The sequence below is a fragment of the Pipistrellus hanaki genome, assembly GCF_964339955.1.
Source record: "Pipistrellus hanaki genome assembly, chromosome: 2".
NCBI classification, from domain to species: Eukaryota; Metazoa; Chordata; class Mammalia; order Chiroptera; family Vespertilionidae; genus Pipistrellus; species Pipistrellus hanaki.
The window spans coordinates 74,659,516-74,684,468 of record NC_140504.1 but is presented as its reverse complement, the minus strand read 5'-3'; the positions used below and the strand labels follow the sequence as shown (position 1 = coordinate 74,684,468).

At 41.1% G+C, this 24,953-nt stretch overlaps 1 protein-coding gene across 9 annotated transcripts in view; it reads left to right on the top strand.

The window, feature by feature from the left end:
- The window catches only part of SENP7 (SUMO specific peptidase 7), a 143,378-nt gene that overhangs the window by 29,114 nt on the left and 89,311 nt on the right, over positions 1-24,953 (top strand). For 7 of the 9 annotated variants that reach the window (XM_084875444.1, XM_084875449.1, XM_084875447.1 and 4 more), the window contains one exon: positions 24,236-24,433. The exons of the other annotated variants lie outside the window; for them this stretch is intronic. In XM_084875444.1, the coding sequence (XP_084731570.1) occupies positions 24,236-24,433 (198 nt within the window). The remainder of the gene's footprint in view (positions 1-24,235; positions 24,434-24,953) is intronic. 9 annotated transcript variants of the gene reach the window in all.

Genomic DNA, 24,953 nt, shown 5'->3' with positions numbered 1-24,953 from the left:
CTGTTCTTTCCCAAATTATCATCTCAGCTTAAAGTGGTAATTGTTTGGCTTTTCTTATAGAATTTACCACATGTGATTTATATTTCAAAGTTACTGATTTTCAGGCTGTTATCTGTGTTACTACTATCATGTCCATTAATGACATTGTTAGAAGATAAAAAATTAAAAAAAAATTTTTTTTACATGAATTTTTATTGTTCATATTATTACAAATGTTCCTCCCCCCCCCCCCCCGATTGCTCTCTTCCACCAGGTTCCCATCCCACCCTCTGCCGTTTCCCCACCTCCCATTGTCCTCATCCATAGGTGCACAGTTTATGTTCAGTCTCTTCCCACATCCCCCTCTCCCCTTTTCCCCAAGAATCGTCAGTTCACTCCCCTTCCATACCTCTGATTCTATTATATTCAACAGTTAATATTGTTCATCAGATTTTTAAAAAAAATTTCCTTGGTTTTTAGATTCACTTGTTGATAGTTACATATTTGTTGTTCATAATTTTTATCTTTATTTACTTTCTCTTCCGAAAGAACCCCATCAGCAATTCATATAATTCTGGTTTGGTGTTGATGAACTCCTTTAGCTTTTTTTTTTATTAGTGAAGCTCTTTATCTGGCCTTTGATTCTGAGTGATAATTTTGCTGGGTAGATTATCTTTGGCTGTGAGTTCTTACTATTCATCACCTTGAATATTTCTTTCCATTCCCATCTGGCCTGCATGGTTTCTGTTGAGAAATCAGCTGACAATCGTATGTGTGCTCCTTTATAGGTAACTACCTGCTTTGCTCTTGATGCTTTTAATATTCTCTCTTTGTCTTTTGCTCTTGGGATTTTAATTATGATGTGTCTTGGTGTGGTCCTCTTTGGATTCCTTTTGTTTGGAATTCTGTGTGCTTCCTGGACTTGTAAGTCTATTTCTTTCACCAGGTGGGGGAAGTTTTCTGTCACTATTTCTTTCAGTATGTTTTGGATATCTTGCTCTCTTTCATCTTCTGGGACCCCCATAATTCTGATGTTGGTTCGCTTGAAGTTGTCCTAGAGGTTTCTTACATTATCTTCAAATTTCTGGATTCTCTTGCCTTCTAGCTTCTGCGGAGGAGTGTCTTCTGGCTCTTTATGTTCCAAATCTTTGACTTGATTCTTGCGATCTTCCATTCTGTTTTTAGGACTCTGTATAATATTTTTTTATTTCAGTCAATGTATTCTTTATTTCTTGTTGATCCCTTATCATTTCTTGTTGATTCCTTATTAATTCTAGTTGATCCCTTTTCATATCCTCATAGGTCTTATCGACCTTTTCTAGGATTCTTGAAAAACCTTATAAGCATAGATTTGAACTCTATATCCATTCGCTTTTTGTCCATTTCTCTCATTTGTGATCTATTTCGTTGTCTCGGCAGCTTCCCTGATGGGGTGGGGTTTGAGGGTGGAGCCTACAGCCCTGGCTTCTGTCAGCCCCGCCCTATGCGGTTCCTGAGTCTCAGTAATCCCCAGGGTTCTTCAGTACTCGTTGCAAGCACCTCTGAGAGAAAGGTGCCCTCGATTTTCGCCTGCTACCAAACAGTCTAGTCTACGGGTGTCGAACTCAATCAGAGAAGGGGCCAAAATCTAAAATCCAGCCTAAATCGCGGGCCAAATGGTTTACTGAACAGTCATAAACTGACAGTGTCATAAACTGACAGCGGAGTGCAGTGATGACAGCGCGGTGCAGGCCACATTGCAAGGCCTGGCGGGCTGGATTTGGCCCGTGGGCCTTGTGTTTGACACATGTGGTCTAGCCTCTCCCCCAATGAGCCCGGTATTGGGGTTCAGTTCAGTTGGAAGTGGAGTTGGAGGTGGCGTTCAGAGCAGTCTGGAGCTTCCTGCCAGGGCAATCCTGCAGCACAGCCAACCGTCCCTTCTCTGCGCGCAATGTGCGCTCCTCCGGACCTCCTTTCGCTCTCCCCCGGGGTTCCGCCTTACAGCCCAGCTCCCTATGGATGAGCATGGGTCCCCGGGGTCTGGCCTAGAACTGGGGTTCAGAGCAGTCGGAAGGGGGCCCAGCACAGTCGAAGCTTTTATCTCCTTCCCGCTAGGGAACGCCAGCCAGGCACTCAGCCGCCCCGCCCTTCCTCTCCGGCTCTGTCCTCCGCGCACGCTGCATGTCTCTATACCTTAGGCTTTTACAGCTCCTCCGCTCTTCCTTCTGGTTTTTTCCTTGCTTTTCGTTGTAGAATTTACAGTCAGTTGACTTTCCTGTAGTTCTGGGTAATGTCCATTTTATATTTTAGTTGTATTTTATTGAAATTGTTGTGTGCGTCTGTGGCTAGGTGTTTACCTGTGCAGCCATCTTGGATTCTCCCCTTTTTTAAAAAAAATTTAATAGCAGTAGATATTGACCTAAAGGCACAGCAGAGACCATATCACCATGTTTTTAAAATAAAAAGAAGTGTTTTTAAAAATTTATTAAAAAAAATTTTTATTGTTGAAAGTATTACATATGTCCTCCTTTTCCCCACATTGACTCCCTCCGTCCTGCCCCCTCACCCCACTGCAGGCCTTCAGCACCCTATTGTCTGTGTCCATGGGGCATGCATATATGCATACAAGGTCTTCGGTTGATTACCTCCCACTTACACACCCTCCCCCACCTTCCCTCAGAGATTCTGCACTTTGTTCCATGCTTCCATATCTCTGGATCCACCCTGTTCATCAGTTTATTTTGTTAATTATATTCCACCTAAGTCTGAGATCATGTGATACTTGTCTTTCTCTGACTGGCTTATTTCACTTAGCATAGTACTCTCCAGGTCCCCCCATGCTTTCTCAATGGGTAAGAGATCCTTCTTTTTTAATTTTTTATTATTACTATTTTTTAAATAAATCTTTATTGTTCAGGTGTTCCTCTTTTTTTCTCCCCATAGCTCCCCTTCACTTGATTCTCCACCCCACCCTATGTCCTTACCCCCTGCCACTGTCTTCATCATTGGTATAAGATTTTTATTCAATCTCTTCCTGCACCTCTAACACCCCCTTCTCCCTGAAATTGTCAGTCCATTTTCTTCCTATGTCCCTGATTCTGTTATATTCATCAGTCCATTCTGTTCTTCAGATTTTTTATTCACTTGATTTTTAGATTCACTTGTTGATAGATACATATTTGTTGACCCTTTGTTGTTCATGCTTTTTATCTTTACCTTTTTCTTCTTCCTCTTCTTAAATAATACCCTTCAGCATTTCATATAATCCTGGTTTGGTGATTATGAACTCCTTTAGCTTTTTCTTGTCTGTGAAGCTCTTTATCTGACTTTCATGCCCTTTTTTATTTTTTTTTATTTTTTTTTATTTTTTTTTTTTTTCTTTGCATGGCCTCTCTTCAAATTTTTTTTTTTTTTTTTTTTTTTTTTTTTTTTAATTTATTTATTTTTTACATATTTTCTTGATTTTTTTTTATTGCCCCCCTCCCTCCCTCCCACACATCCCCTCCCTCCCCATAGTTTTATGTCCATTGGTTGTACTTATATGCATTTATACAAGTCCTTCGGTTGATCCACCATCTCCCCCCGATATCCCCACCCTCCCCATTGTAATTTGACAGTCTGCCTGTTGCCCCACCCTCTCCATATCTGTCTCTTGGTTCATCAGTTTATAAAGATCTTTATCATCCACCGATGTGTGAGGTCATGTGGTGTTTCTCTTTCGTTGATTGGCTTATTTCACTCAGCATGATGTTCTCCAATTCCACCCAGGCCGCTGCAAATGATGAGAATTCCCTCTTCTTTATGGCAGCATAGTATTCCATTGTGTAGATGTACCATAGTTTTTGGATCCAATCATCTGCTGACGGGCACCCAGGCTGTTTCCAAATTCTGGCCATTGTAGACTGTGCTGCTATGAACATAGGGGTGCATATATCCTTTCTGATTGGTGTTTCTAGTTTCCTGGGATATATTCCTAGAAGTGGGATCACTGGGTCAAATGGGAGTTCCATTTTCAGTTTTTTGAGGAAACTCCACACTGTTCTCCACAGTGGCTGCACCAGTCTGCATTCCCACCAGCAGTGCACGAGGGCTCCCCCTTCTCCGCAACCTCGCCAACACTTGTCGTTTGTTGATTTGCCGATGTTGGCCATTCTGACAGGTGTGAGATGGCACCGCACTGTTGTCCTGATTTTCATGCCCTTTTTTAAATTGCTGCCAAACATTCAGAGAATTAGTTTGTAAGTTTTTTTTTTTGTTTTGTTTTGTTTTTTTTTTGATAATAATATGCTATTGTAAAGGATCAAAAATTATAATGACATTGTAGGATAATATCATGTAAGGATATTCTTTGCTCTGGGCCCTGGCAATTCAATTTCAAACTGGCTGTTAATTTCTTTTTGTAACTTTATATAAACTTTGTCAGGGAGGCAAACACACAAATTATTTACTTTAGTTTCAAGAGGCCAAATATATTGACTTTCAATTACAATCTTTACGGCTTTTGAAGGAAACTTCTCTTTATTTCCTTCCATGATAATTTTCAGGCTACAGAGAGTTTTATTTAAAAATCTTTGTCAGTTTTTATATAATTTCATCTTTGTAAGTTTATTGAGGTTTATTTTAAGGCCTAGTGTATGGACTTTCTTGGAGAATATTTCATATATTTGAGAAGAATGTATATTCTGTTGTTTTGGTGGAGGTAAATGTCCATTAGGCTGAGTTGATAGATAGTATTATTCAAACATTCTGTATTCTTGCTGATTTTCTTTTAGTTGTTTTATGCATTATGAGACTGGGGTTTTGAAGCATTGAACTATCATTGTTGAATTATCATCTTTTCCCCTCTGTTTTGTCAGTTTTTGCTTAATGTATTTTATGTTCCTGTATTAGGTATATGCGTATTTGTAATTAGTATAGCTTCCTGATGAAGTAAGCCTTTTTTCAGGGATTTTCCCTTATTGTCTCTGCTAGCATTTTTTCCTTCTAAAGCCTATTTAAAAATTAATTAGTTATTTTTAGAGAGAGAGAGAGAGAGAGTGGGGGGGAGGAAGGGAAATACATTTGTGTCCCACTTATTTATGCATTCATTGGTTGTGTCTAGTATGTACCATGACCATAAATCAAACCTGCAATCTTGGCATATTGGGACAGAGCTGTAATCAACTGAGCCACCTGGCAGGACTCTTAAGCCTATTTGTCTGATATTTATACAGCTACTGTGTTGCCATTTGCCTGGTATATATTTTTTCATTTTTTTTTTTTTTTGAACCTATGCATTTCTTTGAATCCCAAATCTTTTCCTGTCTCGCTCTTTTTGTTAATCCTCATCCTAGGATATTTTCTCATTGAGTTTCTTTTTTAGAGAGAGAGAGTAACATTTATATGAGAGAGACACATTGATTGCTTGCCTCCTGAATGTGCTCAGACTGGGGCTGGAGATTGACCCTCCACATGTGCCATTGATTGGAATTGAACCCGTGATCCTTTAGTCTGTGGGCTGACACTGAACCAATAAGCCAAACCAGTTAGGGCACAAGTGTGTCTCTTGTTGAGAGCATATAGTTAGATCTTGTCCTCATCTGTTTGGGCTGCTATAGCAAGATACCATAGACACAATTCCTATCTAATAAGGAGGGAATATGCTAATTGACTCACGCCATCACAAAGATGGCGGTGCCCACAGCGAATAAGGAGGGAATATGCTAACTGATTGTCCCACCCTAAAAGATGGTGGTGCCCACAGCCAATAAGGAAGGAATATGCTAATTGACTGCCTTCAGAGTCCCCCACACCCCTCAATTTTTTAGCAGCCCAGTGCTGGCCTGAGGTATAGGCAAGCCGACACCCGAGATGCAGGCAAGCCTTGGATGGCGACTGACCAGCCTCTCAGGGCCATCTTAGGCTTAGGTAACCTCAGGTAACCACTGCCAAGGCTTGTGCTGTCGGCAGTGGCAGCAGCAGAGGTGTGATGGGGGTGTTGCCTTGCCCTGATCACTGGGTTGCCTTCCATCCCTGAGGGCTCCGGACTGTGAGAGGGGGCGGGCCAGGCTGAGGGACCACCTGCTCAGTGTATGAATTTTCATGCACCAGTCCTCTAGTACATAATAAACCCTAATATGCTAAGTGTTTGGTTGGCCAACCAATCAAAATGTAATATGTTAATATGCTAAGGCCACTCATCTGATTGCTAGGATGTGCATTGACCACCAGGGGGCAGATTCTCTGACTGGTAGATTAGCTTGCTGCTGGGGTCCTGCTGATTAGGACTGAGTGAGACAGGCTGGACATGTCCTGGAACCCTCCTGCGGTCCCTCTCTGGGTGGCCATCCTCCTGCATCCTTCCTCGGCCCTGATTGTGCACCAATGGGGTCCCCCTTGGGCTGGCCTACACCCTCTTGTACTCTTGGTTGAGGGCCCCCCAACCCCTGCCCCGAGTACACAAATTTCATGTACCAGACCTCTTGTCTTTTATAACCCGGAGGCTGGGAAATCCAGGATCATGGTACTGACAGATTCAGTGTCTCCTGAGGGCTTCCTGATTTATAGATGGCTATCTTTTCTCTGTGTCTTTCCTCACAAGGTGGAAGGGGTTTCTTTGGAGCCTCTTATATAAGAGCACTAACCCCATTCTTGAGGGCTCATGATCTTATTACCTCCCAAAAGCCCCACTTCCTAATGTGACCACTTTGGAAGGTAGGATTTTAACATAGAGAATTTTTTTTTGTGGGAGGAGGATAAAACAAATTTTTAGAACATAGCAGATCTTGATTTTTCATCTGTTCTGACAATCTCTGCTTTTTGGTTTGATTGTTTAATCTGTTCACATTTTCTGTAAATCAAGTGCCTTCTGGGCCATGCTTCCTCAAGGCATTAGGGAAGGGTTGCTCCATGTCTTTTTCCTATCTTCTTCAGACAATACTTGGTTTTTTGATGTGTCACTGCAATCTTCCATGCTTACATGTTCTCCTGTGTGTTTTCACATCATCTTCCCTCTGTGTAAGCCTATTTCTGTATTCAATTTGCTGTTTGTTTGTTTGTTTGTTTATTTATTTATTTATTTATTTATTTATTATTTTAAAATATATTTTTATTGATTTCAGAGAAGAAGGGGGAGGAAAAGAGATAGATAGAAACATCAATGATGAGAGAGAATTACTGGTTGGCTGCCTCCTGCATGCACCACACTGGGGATTGTGCAACCCAGCATGTGCCCTGACTGGGAATTGAACCATGACCTCTGGGTTCATTCATAGGTTGACACTCAATCACCGAGCCACGCTGGCCAGGTGAATCTGTCGTTTTTATAAGAACACTAGTCATAATGTATTAGGGCCCAAACTGTTGATGTGATTTTAACATGATTACTTCTGTAAAGTCAACATTTCCAAATAAAGTAACATCCTGAGGTATTATGTTGAATAAAAATGATAAAAGTGGGCATTGTTTCATATATTTTTTAAAAATATTGTTATGGTTTTCAGAGAGGAAGGGAGAGGGAAAGTGATAGAAACATCAATGATGAGAGAGAATCACCGGTTGGCTGCCTCCTGCATGCCCCCAACCGGGGATCAAGCCCGCAACCTGAGCACCTGCCCTTGACCGGAATTGAACCTGGGACCCTTTAGTCCACGGGCCATTGCTCCCTTCACTGAGTCAAATTGGCCAGGCTGTTTCATATTTTTGATTTTAGAAGAAGATTTCAGTCTTTCACTATTAAGTATGATGTTCACTGAGTTTTTCATACTTACTAGCTTTCATTATGTTTAAGTAGTTTCCTTCTGTTCTTAGTTTGTTGTGTTTTTTTTTTAACTTAAAAATGTTTTTAAATAAATCTTTATTGTTCAGATTATTACAGTTGTTCCTCTCCCCCCCCCATAGTTTCCTTACATCCCGTTCCTCCCCTGCCCTTACCTCCTCCACTGTCCTTGTCCAGTCTCTTCCTGCACCTTCCCCTGAGAATTGTCAGTCTACTCCCTTTCTATGCCTCTGATTCTGTTATATTCACCAGTTTATTCTGTTCATCAGATTTTTTATTCACTTTATTTTTATTTTTTTAAAATATTTTATTTTTATTTTTTAATATATTTTATTGATTTTTTATAGAGAGGAAGAGAGAGGGATAGAGAGTTAGAAACATCGATGAGAGAGAATCATCAATCAGCTGCCTCTTGCACACCCCCTGCTGGGGATGTGCCTGCAACCAAGGTACATGCCCTTGACTGGAATCGAACCCAAGACCCTTGAGTCCGCAGGCCAATGCTCTATCCACTGAGCCAAACCGGTTTCGGCTATTCACTTGATTTTTAGATTCACTTGTTGATATGTTTTTGTTGTCACTTTGTTGTTCATAATTTTTATCCTTTCCTTTTTTTTCTTCTTTCTCTTCTTAAAGAATACTCTTCAGCATTTCATATAATATTGGTTTGGTGGTGATGAACTCCTTTAGCTTTTTCTTATCTGTGAAGCTTTTTATCTGACCTTCAATTCTAAATTACAGCTTTGTTGGGTAATTTTGGTTGTAGATTCTTGCTATTCATTACTTTGAATATTTCTTGCCACTCCCTTCTGGCTTGAAAATTTTCTGTTGAGAAATCACCTGACAGTCATATGGTTACTTCCTTGTAGGTAACTAACTGTTTTTCTCTTGCTGCTTTCAATATTCTCTCTTTGTCTTTTGCCTTTGGCATTTTAATTATGATGTGTCTTGGTGTGGTCGTCTTTGGATTTCTCTTGTTTGGGGTTCTCTGTGCTTTCTGGACTTGTAAGTCTATTTCTTTCACCACGTAGGGGAAGTTTTCTGTCATTATTTCTTCAAATAGGTTTTCAACATCTTGCTCTCTCTCTTTTTCTGGCACCCCATAATTCGGATGCTGATATGCTTGCAGTTGTCCCAGAGGTTCCTTGCACTATCTTCATATTTTTGGATTCTTTTTTCTTTTTAAAAAAATATATTTTATTGATTTTTTTACAGAGAGGAAGAGAGAGGGATAGAGAGTTAGAAACATCGATGACAGAGAATCATCGATCAGCTGCCTCTTATACACCCCCTACTGGGGATGTGCCTGCAATCAAGGTACATGCCCTTGATTGGAATCGAACCTGGGACCTTTCAGTCCGTAGGCCGATGCTCTATCCACTGAGCAAACCAGTTTCGGCTCTTTTTTCTTTTTTCTTTTCCAGTTGGTGTTTTTTGCTTCTTCGTATTTCAAATCTTTGACTTGATTCTTGGGATCCTCTAGTCTGCTGTTGGATCTCTGTATATTATTTTTATTTTAGTCAGTGTATGCTTAATTTCTGATTGGTCATTTTTCAAATCCTTGAGGGTCTCACTATATTTCTCAGAGGTTTCTAGAAGATTATTGAGTAACCTTATAACCATGGTTTTGAACTCTATATATCTAGTAGTTTGCTTTCATCCATTTCTTTCATTTGTGACCTGTTTCTTTGTCTCTGCATTTTTGCTGCTTCCCTGAGTTGATAGAGTGGCTTTATATGTTAAGTGTCCTATATGGGGCAGTGGCTCAGCTCACTAATTTACCTGAGATGGACACTTTTGGTGTATGCCCTTTATGGGCTGTGTGCACAGTCTGGTTGTACTTAAGCCTTGATTGTTGTTGGTATCACTGAGAGGAATTGACCTCCAGGCCAATTGTCTGTGAGGATCATTTGTGTCTATTATGGGAGAACTTCTGTGCTGGAGACACCCTTATGGGGCAAGACTTGATTCAGTGGGGCTTTGGCGCTCACTGATTCTGCACCCTGAGTGTATCTCTTATGGATGTGAAGAGTTGTAATCTGGATGGTCTCGCTCTGACCACTGGGTACACTGGCTCTTGGATCTCTAAGGAGGTGCAAGGTCAGCCACTACCTAAAGCCACCCAGCAAGAGCTATAGAGAAATCTGCAGATTCCTCTTCTTTGTTTGGGTTTTGGAGGTGCCCAGATGAAGCCCAGCTGTGAAGCAGTGTAAGCTGATGGTGGAGCCTTGGGTCTTCTTTGGAAGCTCTGAGGCTCTCTGACCCAGTTGTAGTTTGTTAGATTTGCAAAAGGCCAGGCCATTCATATGCAAGTGCCTCTGCACACAGCTTGGATGGGGTTGTAAATTGGGTGGGGTGGGGTCTCAGGGAATCACCAGGGTGGAGCAAACAGCAATGGCTGCCTGTCAGCCTTGCCCCGAAGAGGCCCTCATGTCTCTGTGTCCCATGGCACCGTTCAGAAACAATGATCCCTGGAAGCACCTCTGAGAGAAAGCCGCCCTTGCCTTCCGCCCTGATACCAGACAGTCCAGTTTCTCTCTGTTTAAGTCTGGGTCCCCAGAGTCTCACCTGGAACTGGAGTTCAGAGAGTTGGGAGCTTGTCTCCCTCCCAATTGAAAAAGACAACAGTGTACCCAGTTGCCAGCCCCTTTCACATGCGCCTTCTTACCTCCATACTTCCACACCTCCGCCCCTCCTACCGGACTCAATGCACTTTTCTCTTTCTTTTTAGTTGTAAAATTTCCACTCAGCCAGCCTTCCCGTGGTTCTGGATGATTCTCATTTTGTCTTTTAGTTGTAGTTTTGATGTGGTTGTTCACGGCAGCAAGTTTAGGTGTTTACCTATGCTGCCATCTTGGTTGTCCGGTAAGTATTCTAAAAAATATATTTTTATTGAGGAACATATTTCAGTGAGGAAGGGAAAGGGAGAGAGAGATAGAAACGGCAATGATGAGAGAGAATCATTGATTGGCTGCTTCCTGCACGCTCCACAACTGGGGATTGAGCCCACAACCTAGTCATGTGCTCTGACTGGGGATTGAACTGTGACCTTCTGGTTCATAGGTCAACACTCAACCTCTGAGCCATGTTGGCTAGGCTGTTGAGTCTTTTTGCCATGAAAGGATATTGAACTTTGTCAAATGCTTTATTTGTATTAGTTGGGATGAATATGTGTTTTCCCCCACCTCAATATGTTAACACCAGTGTCCCAGTGCATGGATTTATGCACATTGAAAGGAAATTAGAAGAAATATTTTAATAATGCTATTCGTCCTTTCTCTATAATAGAAGTGTCAACCAAATTCATGACCAACAATGACTGATCAAAACACATGTGTGCAATTGGCACCAGCAAGAAATTGTTTACAAGTGGCTATAAAGCAAGTTGGGTTCCTGGCTGAAGAAACTTTAAGGATGCTAGCCACTAGGGAGAGGAAGCTGGGCCTTGCTACGCGATGTCATTACCGAGTGCCCACAACGTTTCTGGACTGGGTTGTGGGCCATATTTTACGTCATTAGGGCTTGGCAGCATTGGCTATAAATTGGTGCAGTGTTGCTCCAGAGTGGTGGCGGGGCCTGTGTCCCATGGGAAAGCCAAGTGTTGGTTTGTTGGTGCCAGGTTCATGGTGTTATTAGTTTTAAATGGCCAGTGTGGGTCATGGCAGTTTCTGCATTGAGCATCTGCCCTCTGGTGGTCAGTGCATGTTTGCTACTGGTTGGACAGATGGATACTTATCCTTTAAAAAAAAAAAAAAATTACTGATTTTTACATAGAGGAAGGAAGAGGGATAGAGAGTTAGAAACATTGATGAGAGAGAAACATCAATCAGCTACCTCCTGCACACTCCCTACTGGGATGTGCCCACAACCAAGATACCTGCCATTGATTGGAATCGAACCTGGGTCCCTTCAGTCCACAGGCCGATGCTCTATCCAGTGAGCCAAACTGGTTAGGGCAGACACTTATCCTTTTTTATATGTAGATAATTTATTACATTGATTTTTGTGTATTGAACAATTCTCGCATTCTAGGAATACATCCTACCTGGCCATGGTATATACTATTTTTACTGTGATATCAAATTTGGTTTGATAGCCTGTTTCCCCGAAAATAAGACAAGATGTGCTAGGTCTTATTTTCAGGGGATGTCTTATTTTTCCATGAAGAAGAATACAGTACACATTTATCGTTAAATGAAAATAAAGGAAATTTATTACCTTTATATGGTTCGGTAGTACGGTAGTTGTCAACACAAACCAGACAAACTGTGAATCCTACAGTATCAAGAATTTACTCATTTATTCAGTGATAATCATGTCATCATCTTCTGGAACATTATCATAATCCAATTCCTGAATTTCCTGGTGAATTTCTTGTGACTCCATTTCTTTCAGAATCAGTGGACCAAATCTCTCATGTTTAGCCTGGGGGGGGGGCCCTTATTTTTGGGGGATGCCTTATATTTCACTCAGAAGGAAACCTGTAAGTAGATCTTATTTTCGGGGAAACACGGTAGTATTTTGCTGAGGATTTTTGCATCAGTCCTTATAAGGAATAGTGGTACTTATTTTTATTTTTAAAAAAGTTTATATCACAGTTTATTTTTTTCATTGTACTTAGTATACATTTTACATATATTATACTCAAATGTATGTAAGATGTATTTATAAATTAATATTTAGTATATTTTTGAAAATATATGTATGAATGCCTACTGTATATATAAACATTATGTTAAAATAAGCAACTGTATTTGGATTAAAGCTTTAAGGTTATCTTATAAAATATATTGCTAAAAACTTTCTGTGACATCTCCAAGAGGTCATCTAGTTCTACTGTTAAATAGATCCAATAAGAGAAGATTTGATATTTTTTTGTTAAAGCTACTAACAATTAAATTAGTGGATTCTAATTAAAAAAAAAAATCTCATATTAAAACAAAATATGTTTTCTTATAACTTTATAAGTAATTCTGCTTTTTTCTCTTTGGAGCTACATAAAGTACATCTTCATAACATAATTACAGATGATTTATTCTTATATTTGATGGAATATGGGTTATTGCAAATTCAATCTTTAAAAAGGAATGAGAACATTGTAGTGTTATAGGAAGATGGTTTATTGAGAGTTTATTAAACTATCTAGAAAACAGTAAACAAAGTAATGACATTATCAGACAAAGAGCAAATAAGAATTTACTGAAGTCACTGAAATGGTTGGTTGGTCCTTGCTGCTACCTTGAAAATGGGTGGCGAGAGTGGCTTAGACATAAAGTAGAGTAGAAGCAAGTTCAACAAATTAGGTTTAACTGGTGGCTGGTAAGCTCAAGTCTTCATCTTGTAATTTATTTTTTAACTCACTTTTTATTTTTAACTAGAAGCCTGATGCACGAACATTTGTGCTATAATGGGCTTTCCTTTCCCTGGCTGCTGGCATTGTCTTTCCACTCTAGCCCAGCCCCTTTCCACTCAGGCCCTGGAGCCACCTCTTTTTGCTTTGGGGAGCCACCTCTTTCTGCTCTGGCCCCTTCTTCCCTCACTGCCAGAGGACCTAAGAACCAGGAGTGGGGCAGAACACCTGCATTGTCGCCATGGCAATGAAGCAAGCTTCCCTCCCCCATTACTCGGCGGCTGAGTATGAAAATCAACTGCCATCTTTGTTGGGTTAATTTGCATATCACTCCTGATTGGCTGGTGGCTTAGCAGAGGTACGGTCAATTTACATGTTTGTCTGTTATTAGGTAAGATTGCAGTTGACCTATAATGTTACATTTGTTTCAGTATACACCCCAGTAAGTAGACATTATATAACTTACTAAGTGATCATCTCAATAAAAATCTTTTACCCCCATCTGACATCATACATACCCTGTTTCCCCGAAAATAAGACAGTGTCTTATATTAATTTTTTCTCCCAAAGTTGCGCTAGGTCTTATTTTCAGGGGATGTCTTATCTTTCCATGCGCTAGGTCTTATTTTCGGAGGATGTCTTATTTTCGGGGAAACACAGTAGTTATATTGACTAGCCTTGTCCTAATGACTCAGTTGGTTGGAACATTGTCCTGTACACAAGAAAGGTTGCAGGTTCGATTCCTGGTCAGGGCACAAAATACTAAAGGGATTAATACAGCAAGAGGATATAACTGGTAAGCATATATGCATACAATACAGAAGCATACAAAATATTTAAAACAAACTTATGGAAGATTTTAAGGGAGAATTATACAGTAATACAATCATAGTAGGAGACTTTAACACACCACCGACATCCCTGGATAGATCTTTTAGACAAAAAATTCAACAAGGAAAACATGACACACTAGATCAGATGGAATTAATTGACTTGAACAGACATTTCAACCCAAAGCTACATAATATACGTTCTTCTCAAGTGCACATGGGACATTTTCAAAGATAGATCACATGTTAGGACCAAAATGAAGTCTCTACAAGTTCAAAAAGATTGAAATAATATTAAGTGGCCATGGGCTGTTGTCCGTGTGGCCTGGTCCAGACCATGGGTGTGTGAAGATGCTGCTGCTGCTGCCCCTGTTTCATTTGGTCCTGGCTGGCCTGGCACAGCCTGGCCTGCTGTGTACCATGGGCTCCATCCTGAGCCAACTCATTGTGGGCGTGGAGGACATCAACTTTCAGGCAAACTTTTTCATGGGAGGTGAGAAGTTTGACACCTCCCCTCTCCTACACACAACCCTAAAGGTTATCTCTTTGGAGAAAACCTGGATCTGAACTTCCTGTGTAATCACCTAGTCCAGTTTCTTATGTCACCCCTGCTTCCCATGAACCGGTGAAGGTGTTAAGGAACCTAATGAACATTCCAAAGGACTTGATCCAGTTCGTAAGGTACAAAGATGGTGCCAATAGCCCCACTGAGGACAGCAAGAAACCCTATGTTTCTATGAGCCCTGACTGTTTGGCTTAGTGGACTGAAGGGTCCCAGGTTTGATTCTGGTCAAGGGCATGTACCTTGGTTGTGGGCACATCCCCAGTAGGGGATGTTCAGAAGCCAGCTGATTGATATTTCTCATAGATGTTTCTGTCTCTCTATCCCTCTCCCTTTCTCTTTCTGTAAAAACATCAATAAAATATATTAAAAAAATACTACGAATGACTATATTTTAACAAACTGGACAACCTGGATGAATTGGAAATATTCTGGGGAAAATACAGTCTTCTAAAACTCAGTAAGGAAGAATCAGAAAATAAGAATAGTCCAATAATAACTGATGAATAGAAGCATTAATAAAAAACAAACAAACAAACAAAAAATCCCAACAAACAAAACCAAAACAAAACAAAAAAACTCCCAGCAAACAAAAGCCATAGTTTGGATGGCTTCACAGAGGAGTTTTACCAAACATTCAAAGAAGAACTAATACACATTTTCCTCAAACTACTCCAAAAAATTCAAGAGGAAGGAACACTTCCAGGCTCTTTTTATGAGATCAGCATTACCTTAAGTCCAGAACTGGGTAAAGGCACTACAAAGAGAGAAAATTACAGGCTGATACCCCAGGTGAACAAAGGCACTAAAATATTCAATAAAATATTAGCAAATTGTATTCAGCTGTACATTAAAAAGATCACACACCATGACCAAGGGGGATTTATTCCATGAATGCACAGCTGGTACCATATTTGCAAATCAATAAATATTATAGTCCTAGCCCATTTGGCTCAGATGGAACATTGGCCTTTGGATTGAAGGGTCCAGGGTTCAATTCCAGTCAAGGACACATACTCGGATTGCAGGCTTGATCCCCAGTAGGGGGTGTGCAGGAGACAGCCAATCAGTGATCCTCAGCATTGATGTTCCTATCTCAACTTCTCCCTAGCTCTCTGAAATCAAGAAAAATGTATTAAAAAATGTGATAAGTCATATAAATAAGGTGAAAGACAAAAAAAAAAAAAAAAAAAAAATCACATGACCATATCAATTGATGCAGAAAAAACATTTGACAAAACCTAACACCCATTTTTCATAAAAACTCTCAGCAAAGTGGGAATAGAGGGATCATACCTCAACATAATAAAAGCCATAAATGACAAACCTACAGCCAACATCACACTCAATGGGCAAAAACTAAAACCTCTTCCCCAAGAACAGGAACAAGACAGCGATGCTTAGTTTCACCACTCTTGTTCAACATCATTCTGGAAGTGTACGTGCAAGAGGCCAAAAAGCCATATGAAAACATGCTCAAATTCACTAATCATCTGAGATGCAAATACAAATGACAATGAAGTATCACTTCACACCTGTCAGAATGGCTATCATCAAGGAATCAACAAATGACAAGTGCTAATGAAGATGTGGAGAAAAGGAACCCCAGTACACTGCTGGTCAGAATGTAGACTGATGTTGGCACTGTGGAAGTAGTATTGAGTTTTCTCAAAAAATTAAAAACGGAACTCCCATTTTGACCTAGTGATTAAACTTTTAGGGATGTATCCCAAGAAATCAGAAATACCAGTCAGAAAGGATATATGTACCCCTATGTTCATAGCAGCACAATCCTTTATAATCCTATATAATAAAGAGGTGATATGCAAATTAACCCTCACACCCTCACAAGATGGCTGCTTATGACCAGGCCAGAAGAGGGGTTAGTGAGGGACAACCAAACAACTGAAAAAGCAGGCTGCGTGGGGTGACCAGGCCGCGGGGGGGGGGGGGGGGGGGGGCGGGAACAGTTGGGGGCGACCAGGCCAGCAGAGGGGCAGTAAGGGTGACCAGGCTGGCAGGGGAGGGGTCAGTTAGGAGCAACCATGCCAGTAGGGAGGAGGAAGTTAGGGGCAATCAGGCCAGCACGCAGAGGCAGTGAGGGGCGATCAGACTGGCAGGGGGATCAGTTACGGGTGACCAGGCAGGCAGGCAGGTGAGCGATTAGGAGCCAGTGTCCAGGATTGTGAGAGGGATGTCTTCGGCTCAATCCTTGGGATCTGGATTTGGATACCCCTCCGAGGGGTCCCTTGGAGAGGGTTCAGGCTGGGCTGAGGGGACCCCCCTGTGCACGAATTTTGTGTACTGGGTTTCTAATTTACAATAGTTAAGAATTGGAAACAGCTCAAGTGCCCATTAACAGATGAGTGAATAAAAACCCGAGGTACATTTACACATGAAATATTATGTAGCTGTAAAAAGGAAATAACTTTTACCATTTGCAACAGCATGTATGGATCTGAAGAGCATATGTCAAGCGAAATAAGCCAGTTAGAGAAGGAAAAGTGTCACATAATCTCATTCATATGTGGAATCTAATGAACAAAATGAATTGCTGAGCAAAATAGATTCAGAGTCAGAAAAGCACAGAATTGACTATTGAACCTCAGAGGGAAGGCAGGAAGGATGGGTAGCAGGGATGAGATCAACTGAAGAACTTGTATGAATGTATGCATAATCCATGGACACAGACAATAGGGCGGTGAAGCTTTGTGGGGGTCAGGGGCTGGCTGGCTGAGGTCAATGGGGGTAAAAGGGGACATATGTATTACTTTCAATACTAAAGATTAAAGAAAAATAGAATAGTCTTAATATACTGAATGCCAAGAATACATATTCATTTCACTTGTTGATTGATAGGTTTTGGTTAAGTAAACCTGAAATATTTACCAGTCTTTAAAAAAAATAATTAGTTGACATTTGCCTTTCTATAAATAGTGCTTGCTTAATATAGAAAATAGGAATAAAGGCAAGTAGAAAATACAGAGATAATCAGCTATCCTTAAAATTTAAAGTAGAAGATTTTAAGTGACTAATTAATATTCCATGGTTAACTTAATCATTCTGCTATTGCTGGCCATTTATGGTTGCTTTAGCCCATTGCCTTTATAAATAATACCATAATATATGTTTTTGTGTATAACTCTCTCCTATCTAATAAAAGAGAAACATGCAAATTGACCATACCTCCGCTATGCTCACAAGCCAATTAGGAGTGAGTATGCAAATTAACCCAACCAAGATGGCAGTGGCCACAGAGCTGGAGCAAGCAGGAGGCTTGGGTTGCTCCCAGCGATGGAGGAAGCCAGGCTTCCCGCCTGTGCTGGCCGGCCCTGGCCTCCGCTCAAGGCTACAAATCACTTATAGAAGATAAATCCCAACAAAAACGGTGGCAGCCATGGAGCTGGAGAGAGCAGGAGGCTTGGGTTGCCTCCAGCGATGGAGAAAGCCAAACTTACTGCCCGCCCTGGCCTCCACTTAAGGCTACAAAGTTTGAATTATAGGAAATAAACAAATCCCAGATACTAGGACCTCTACTTGGGTCACTGGGGGTGTGTGGCCAACCTGCACACCACCATAGGCCCCCTGTCCAGGCCACCCCACGTCCCAAGGGAACTCCCATCCTGATCCGGGACACCTTTCAGGGCAAACCAGCCTGCCTCCACCTGTGTACCAGGCCTCTATCCTATCTAATAAAAGAATAATATGCAAATTGACCATCACTTCAACACACAAGATGGCTGCCACAAGATAGCCAGCAGGGGAGGGCAGTTGTGAGGGACCGGGACTGCAAGGGAGGGCAGTTGTGGGCTATCAGGCCAGCAAGGGAGGGCAGTTGAGGGGAGGCAAGCAGGCCTGCAGGAGAGGGCAGTTGGGGGTGACCAGACCTGCAGAGGAGGGCAGTTAGGGGTGAGCAGGATGGCAGGGGAGGGCAGTTAGGAGCAGTTAGGCTGGCATGGGAACAGTTAGGCATCAATCAGGCTGGCGGGGGAGTGGTTAGGGGGTGATCAGGCTGGCAGGCAGAAGCAGTTAGGGGCAATCAGGAAGGCAGGCAGGCGAACAGTTGGTAACCAGCAGTCCTGGATTGTGAGAGGGCTGTCCGGCTGTCCGTTTAGGCTCGATTCAGGTAGGATTGGGCCTAAACGGGCAGTCGGACATCCCTCGAGGGGTCCCAGATTGGAGAGGGTGCAGGCTTAGCTGAAGGAACCCACCTTCTCCATTCATGAGTTTTGGGCACTGGGCCTCTAGTATTTCATACTTTTCATGGTACAGATTTCAGACATGGGATTATTTTGACAAGAATATAACAAATACTCATATTATATCCTTAATCTAGTTCCTCCAGTTGTTAATATTTTTCTACATTTGCCTTCTCTTAGTTTCTTCATACATTTATGTAAGTTCATATCAGGTATTCTATATAATAAAAGGGTAATATATTAACTGACTAAATGATGGAACGACTGGTTGATAGGATGTGCACTGACGACCAGGGGACAGACAATCAATACAGGAACTGCCGCTGGTGGTCAGTGCACTCCTCCAGGGGGAGTGCCACTCAGCCAGAAACTGGGTAAGTGCAGAGGCGGTGGTCCAAGGCAGTGCTAAGGACCAGCGTGCTGAGCAGTAAGGAGCAGCGAGCAGGCGGGCGGTAAGGAACAAGGGCCAGACTGTGAGATGGCGCAGGCTGGACTGAGGGACACCCCCCTCTAGTGCATGAATTTTCATGCATTGAGCCTCTAGTACACATATATTACACATTTTTTTGAACCATTTGAAAGTAAGTTACAGACATCATGACACCCTACCTCTAAATACTTCAGCCTGCATTTTGTAACAAACAGGTATTCTCTTACATAATTGCCACAATAAATTGTGAAGAAATTAATGATTTCATATTATCATCTTATATTGATTCTAGAATCAGAATTCCATGAATGACCTCCAAATGCCTTTTGTTTTATTTTTGAAACCTAGGATCAAATTAACATTCTTCCATTATATTTTTTGCTTATTATGCTTTATTCTCTTAATCTTAGAACAGCCTCCCCCATCTCTCTCTCTTCCTCCTTTCTTCCCTCCCCTTTCCCTCTCCTGTTTTTTAAAACCATGACTGACCTTTTTGAAGAGTTCTGGCTAATTGTCTTTTAGAATGTCCTACATTCTAGATTTTTATGATTTAGCTGGGATTGTCCTACTAATTAGTTTCATGTTGCATTTTCCCCTCTAATTTCTCCCCATCCCACCCTAGTTTTCCAGGCCGGCCATGTGCCTGCACATACACCACTCATTCCCTCTCATGTTACATTTTTGCCAGAGTACTTCATAGCTTATTGCATCATATCAGGGTACATAATGTCTGCTTGTCTTGCTATTGGTGGTCCTGTATTTCATCCAGGAATGAAATATGGTAGCTGTTGTATCTCTTTCCATTGCAAAGGTGCCTTTCTCCTTTGTAATTAATAATCACCTGCGAACCTAATTATCTGTTTGCATTGTGCTGACAGCAAGGTGGCTGAGCACTGTTGAAAAGAACTTACAAAATAGTACATTTGTGGCATTATAAACTCATGATTGTTGATATCACTAGGTTCCTAAACTGCAAGATAATCTTTTTGTGTTTCTCTAGCCAGCTTGTGTTCAGGGACCTCTCCCCAACAATGATGATTTGAAACCTTTTCTTTTTTTCAAGCCAGTTTTCCTTTAGCTCTCATATCACTTTGGAAAGAAGATTTTGATTCCTTTTCCTTCATGCCCCTTCTCCCATCACAAATCAGAATGGTGGAACAGTTAAAGTGCTCGCAGTAGAGTTGAGAGTGTGTGGTCTGGATCCCACTTTGCCTACTCACCCATTTAGGTATTAATCATTCTATTTGGTATTCTCAATTACAGAAGAAGTTACTATTATACCTCATAGAGTAGTTGTGAGGATTAAATTATTAAGTAAGTTATTGTAAATGCTCAGCATAGTGCCTGCTATATAGTGCATGCTCAATAAATATTAGCTCTTCTTTTCTTTTATTAAAAAAATCCTTTTCGAGGATATGTTTACTGACTTAGAGAGAGAAAGGAAGGGAAATAGAATTATCGATGTAAGAGAGAAACATCGATTGGCCATCTCCCATACACACCCTGATTGGGGATCGAACCTGAAACCCAGGCATCCTTGGGTGGGAATTGAATGCACAATCCCCTGGTGTACGGGATGATGCTCCAATCAAATGAGCCACCCAGCCATGCAAATATTAGCTCTTATGTAATTTCTTAGGGAACTTTGTTAATTATTTTGTTTCCTATATCTTCAACCTGTCCCACTCTGTTCACCTCTTCCCATAAGCACTTACGCAGATATGTTCTATCTTAAGCTAACTAACTAATCAACCAATTACTAAGAAATCTTTCCTGAACATCACATCTATCTTCAGCTTTGGTCCTGTATCTCTATTCACAGCCATATGTCAACTGCTATATTTTTTTGTATTCCTTCCTTCCTCTTCTTTTACTTATCCCATTGTGTTCTGATCCCACCACTCGATTAACCTAACCCTGATAAAGTCACCATCCCATATAATAAAGAACTAATATACAAATAGTCGTCATGCCATTGCCTCCTCACTCCAGGGCCGGGGGACCTGAAGCTGCACCCCCAGCCCGGTGGGCCTTAAAGAGGGACCTGAGGCTGAGCCCCCTGCCCTGCAGGGCTTGACAGGGGTGGGGCCAGCTGGGTCTGGGTCTCACGTGATTTTGAGGCACACCCAGGTAGGTGGAGACTTGGCTCTGGGTCCTGTGGTGCGCCCATGACTCTGACAAGAGGGAGATTTTCATATACATTTTACTAATTTTCTTTCATCTCTGACACTTCTATTATAGAGAAAGGGCAAATAGCACTATTGAAATATTTTCTCTAATTCCCTTTTAATGTGCATGAATTTCATGGATCGGGCCACTAGTTATATATAAATCCATTCTTATTTCCCTAGACTTTAGTGCCCTCATTTCCTTTCTTCATAGAAGATCAAAGTGTTCTTTTGAAAATGCATTTATGATCTCATTTTTTTTTTTGTTAAAGCTAATAAGTTTCTACTGTTGTTGATGTAGCCTCAAATCCGTAATATAATTCACCAGGTCCCACCTAACTGTCCGTCCTTATCTTGTGTACCTTTTCACTCTAAGCACCTGAACCAGGTAAGTCCTGTAATTTCCTTAAAGCAAACATTACTCATCTCAGAGAGCCACTTGCATTTCGTTCCTCCTTTCAGAGAACTCTCCATTTTCCACCTTCTTCTTTCGGGTAGTACCTCCTCTTCTTTGAGGTTTCAGCTTCAAAGCTATATTCTCAGTAAAATCTTTCCTGACTTGGTTCAGATCAAGGGCAGCCATCTGTATTTTTTCTTCATATCACTCATTACAATTGTAATTAAGTAATTACTTGGGTAATTGTTCTCTGGAATGTAAGCTCTCTTAAGACAGAACTATAACCATCTTGTTCATTGCTGAATCCCAGATTCTAGAGTTGTTCTGCTAGCAGGTCTTTAGTAAGTCTTTGTTGAAAGAAGAATGCTTTTTATTCATTCAGAGAAATGCACCCTAATCTCTTTATTCCTTAATAAGAATTCTAAAGATTAATATTTTTAAATTTTAAAATGTTTGGAGTTTCAGTGCATTCATGGAGGTCCCCTGAAGACTGATAAACCCCTCTTTCCAGATGCTCTGACTATATAGACCCAAGTGGCTGCTGCAAACAAGTGATTTATTGAGATCTGTTTTGTCTTTAAAATATACTAGAGGCCTGATATATGGATTTGTGCACTGGTGGGTTCTCTCAGCCTGGCCTGCATCCTCACACAATCTGGGACGCCACAGGGGATGTTGAACTGCCAGTTTCTGCCTGATCCCTGCAGGCCCTTGGGGATGTCGGACTGCCGTGGGGATATGGCCGAAACCGGCAGCCCAACATCCCCCAAGGGAGGTAGTATTGCACCACGCGGCAGGTGGCTGGGGAAGACCCCAAGCTGGGCTGGGTGCTGTGCTGCTCCCACTTATCCCAGCCCTGCTTGCACAGGAGAGGCTCGTGCCACTGCAGCTGCACTCACTTGCCAGCCGCGTGCCCAGTGTCTGAAGCCCCAGGGTCAGCTGAGCAGTGCTCCTGCTGTGGGAGCGCACTGACCACCAGGGGGTAGTTCATGTGTTGAGCGTCTGCCCCCTGGTGGTCAGTGCGCATCATAGCGACCAGTCACATGGTTGACCAGTTGAACAGTCAACTGATCGCTTAGGGTTTTATATAGATGAGCACTTGCCCTGGCCAGTGTTCTCAGTGGTTAGAGCGTCTGCCCATGCACTGAAGGATCTGGGATTTGATTCCCAGTCAGGGGCGCAAACCTGGGTTGAAGGTTCAATTTCTGGCCCCAATCAGGATATGTGTGGGAGGCAGCCAGTTGATCTCTCTTCTCTTTTCTCTCTCTCTCTCTCTCCCCCTCTCTTCCCCTCTCTCCCCCTCTCCCCCCCCCTCTCTCCTCCTCTCCCCCCCCTCTCTCCCCCTCTTCCCCCCTCTCTCCCCCTCTCTCCCTTTCTGTCTTCCGTTCACTCTCTAAAAATCAATGGAAAAATGTCCTTGAGTGAGGATTAACAGCAACAACAACAACACAAATATATGAGCATTTTGCTTTCCATTTCTTTCTTTCTTTTTTTTTTTTTTAATATATTTTATTGATTTTTTACAGAGAGGAGGAGAGAGGGATAGAGAGCTACAAATGTCGATGAGAGAGAAACATCGACCAGCTGCCTCTTGCACAACCCCTACCAGGGATGTGCCTGCAACCAATGTACATGCCCTTGACAGGAATCGAACCTGGGACCTTTCAGTCCGCAGACCAACGCTATACCACTGAGCCAAACCGGTTTTGGCTGCTTTCCATTTCTTAATATTCATGCTTGTTAAACAAACAAACTGGTGCCTAAAACTGGTGCCAGGCAGATTAAATCTTTCCAAATCTTTCAGCCATTCCTCATTTGATATTGTTTCAAGTCTACTGGTAGCCTGTTTACACTACTGTAAAAACTATATTTCATGGTTCTAGTATTATCAGCTCAATGATTATTGAATGATTAATGGGCAAAATGTAATGAGGCAAAAGGCTGGAACTGCATGCAACCATGGCAAGTGCCCTTGGTCAGAATTGAACCCGGGAACCTTCAGTCCGCAGGCTGGCGCTCTTAACCATTGAGAAACCAGCTAAGGTGCAGTTTTACTTTTGAAATTGTTATAGGTACAATAAAAGTAAATGTTTTAAATTGACCTATTTTAAATAAAGTAAAATTAAATCTGTATTTTAACATTATATAGGCTTAAGACTGTAGATGATCTACCATTGCACCCTTAGTTTTAGCAATGTTTTCCAAATCAACAAATGCTAAAAGAAAAAAATTTTAGTGTTGCCCCTGTGATGATATGTGTGCAGATGTATATTGTTGTTCCACTAACAGTGAGAACAGACACAGATGGGTTATCAGGAATCCAACAGCTGTACAAGGTGTGTGACTACAGTTGTAGTATAACAGACAGAATTCTGAAGACAATCCCAATTTAAGTGAAATAGGCTTTACTTTTTAATGTATATTTGAGAGTGGATAGGCAAACTTTTTACTTGTGATGTTTACTATTCAATTTAATTGCTTCAAGAACTGAAATTTAGAATTCCTGGAGGTTTTCATTTGTTATTATTTGTGATGCATTCATGTATTATACAATGTTTAGTGTTAATTATTTATGTGTGTAACAGGCAACTCAAAGTTATGTTGACGAATGTCCTATGGACGGAATTAGGACGAAAATTCAGAAAGATTCTACCTAGAAACGATGCTAATTTATGTGATGCCAACAAGGTGCAATCAGACTCATTGCCTTCGACATCTGTTGACAGCCTAGAGACATGTCAAAAATTAGAGCCTCTCCACCAAAGCCTTAAATTATCTGAAAGGTATGTTGTTCAGTATTGATTTTGCCCAGCTTTCCACATTTAGAAATAATTCCAATAGTCTTAAAAATAAGATTGTTGGAAATGATCTTTAAGAAAATCTTCATATGCAGGTGCACCCAATTTGTAGCAAATCTTAAAGCTGACAATCTTAATTCACAAACTTATTGATAGTTCCATACTTGATTAAATAGATTGATAGAACTATTTTTAAAAACAAGTATCAATGCATTTAACTTACTTTATAATATGATGAACATATACATGTTTTAAGATTCATATATGATATAAAATGAAGATATGTATATAAATAGATAATGATCTAGATTAAATAATGTTTAAAAGATATAATAACATATCTTTTCTATTTTCTGCATCTTTAACATACCTTTTAGATATTATTTAATCTGAGTACTTACCACTTAATTTTGTTGAACTTTCTTTTATTTTATATGCTGTTTTTTGAAAAAAAAAAAAAAAAGATGATATTGAAATATTACCACCAGGTTTTTAATATAAACAT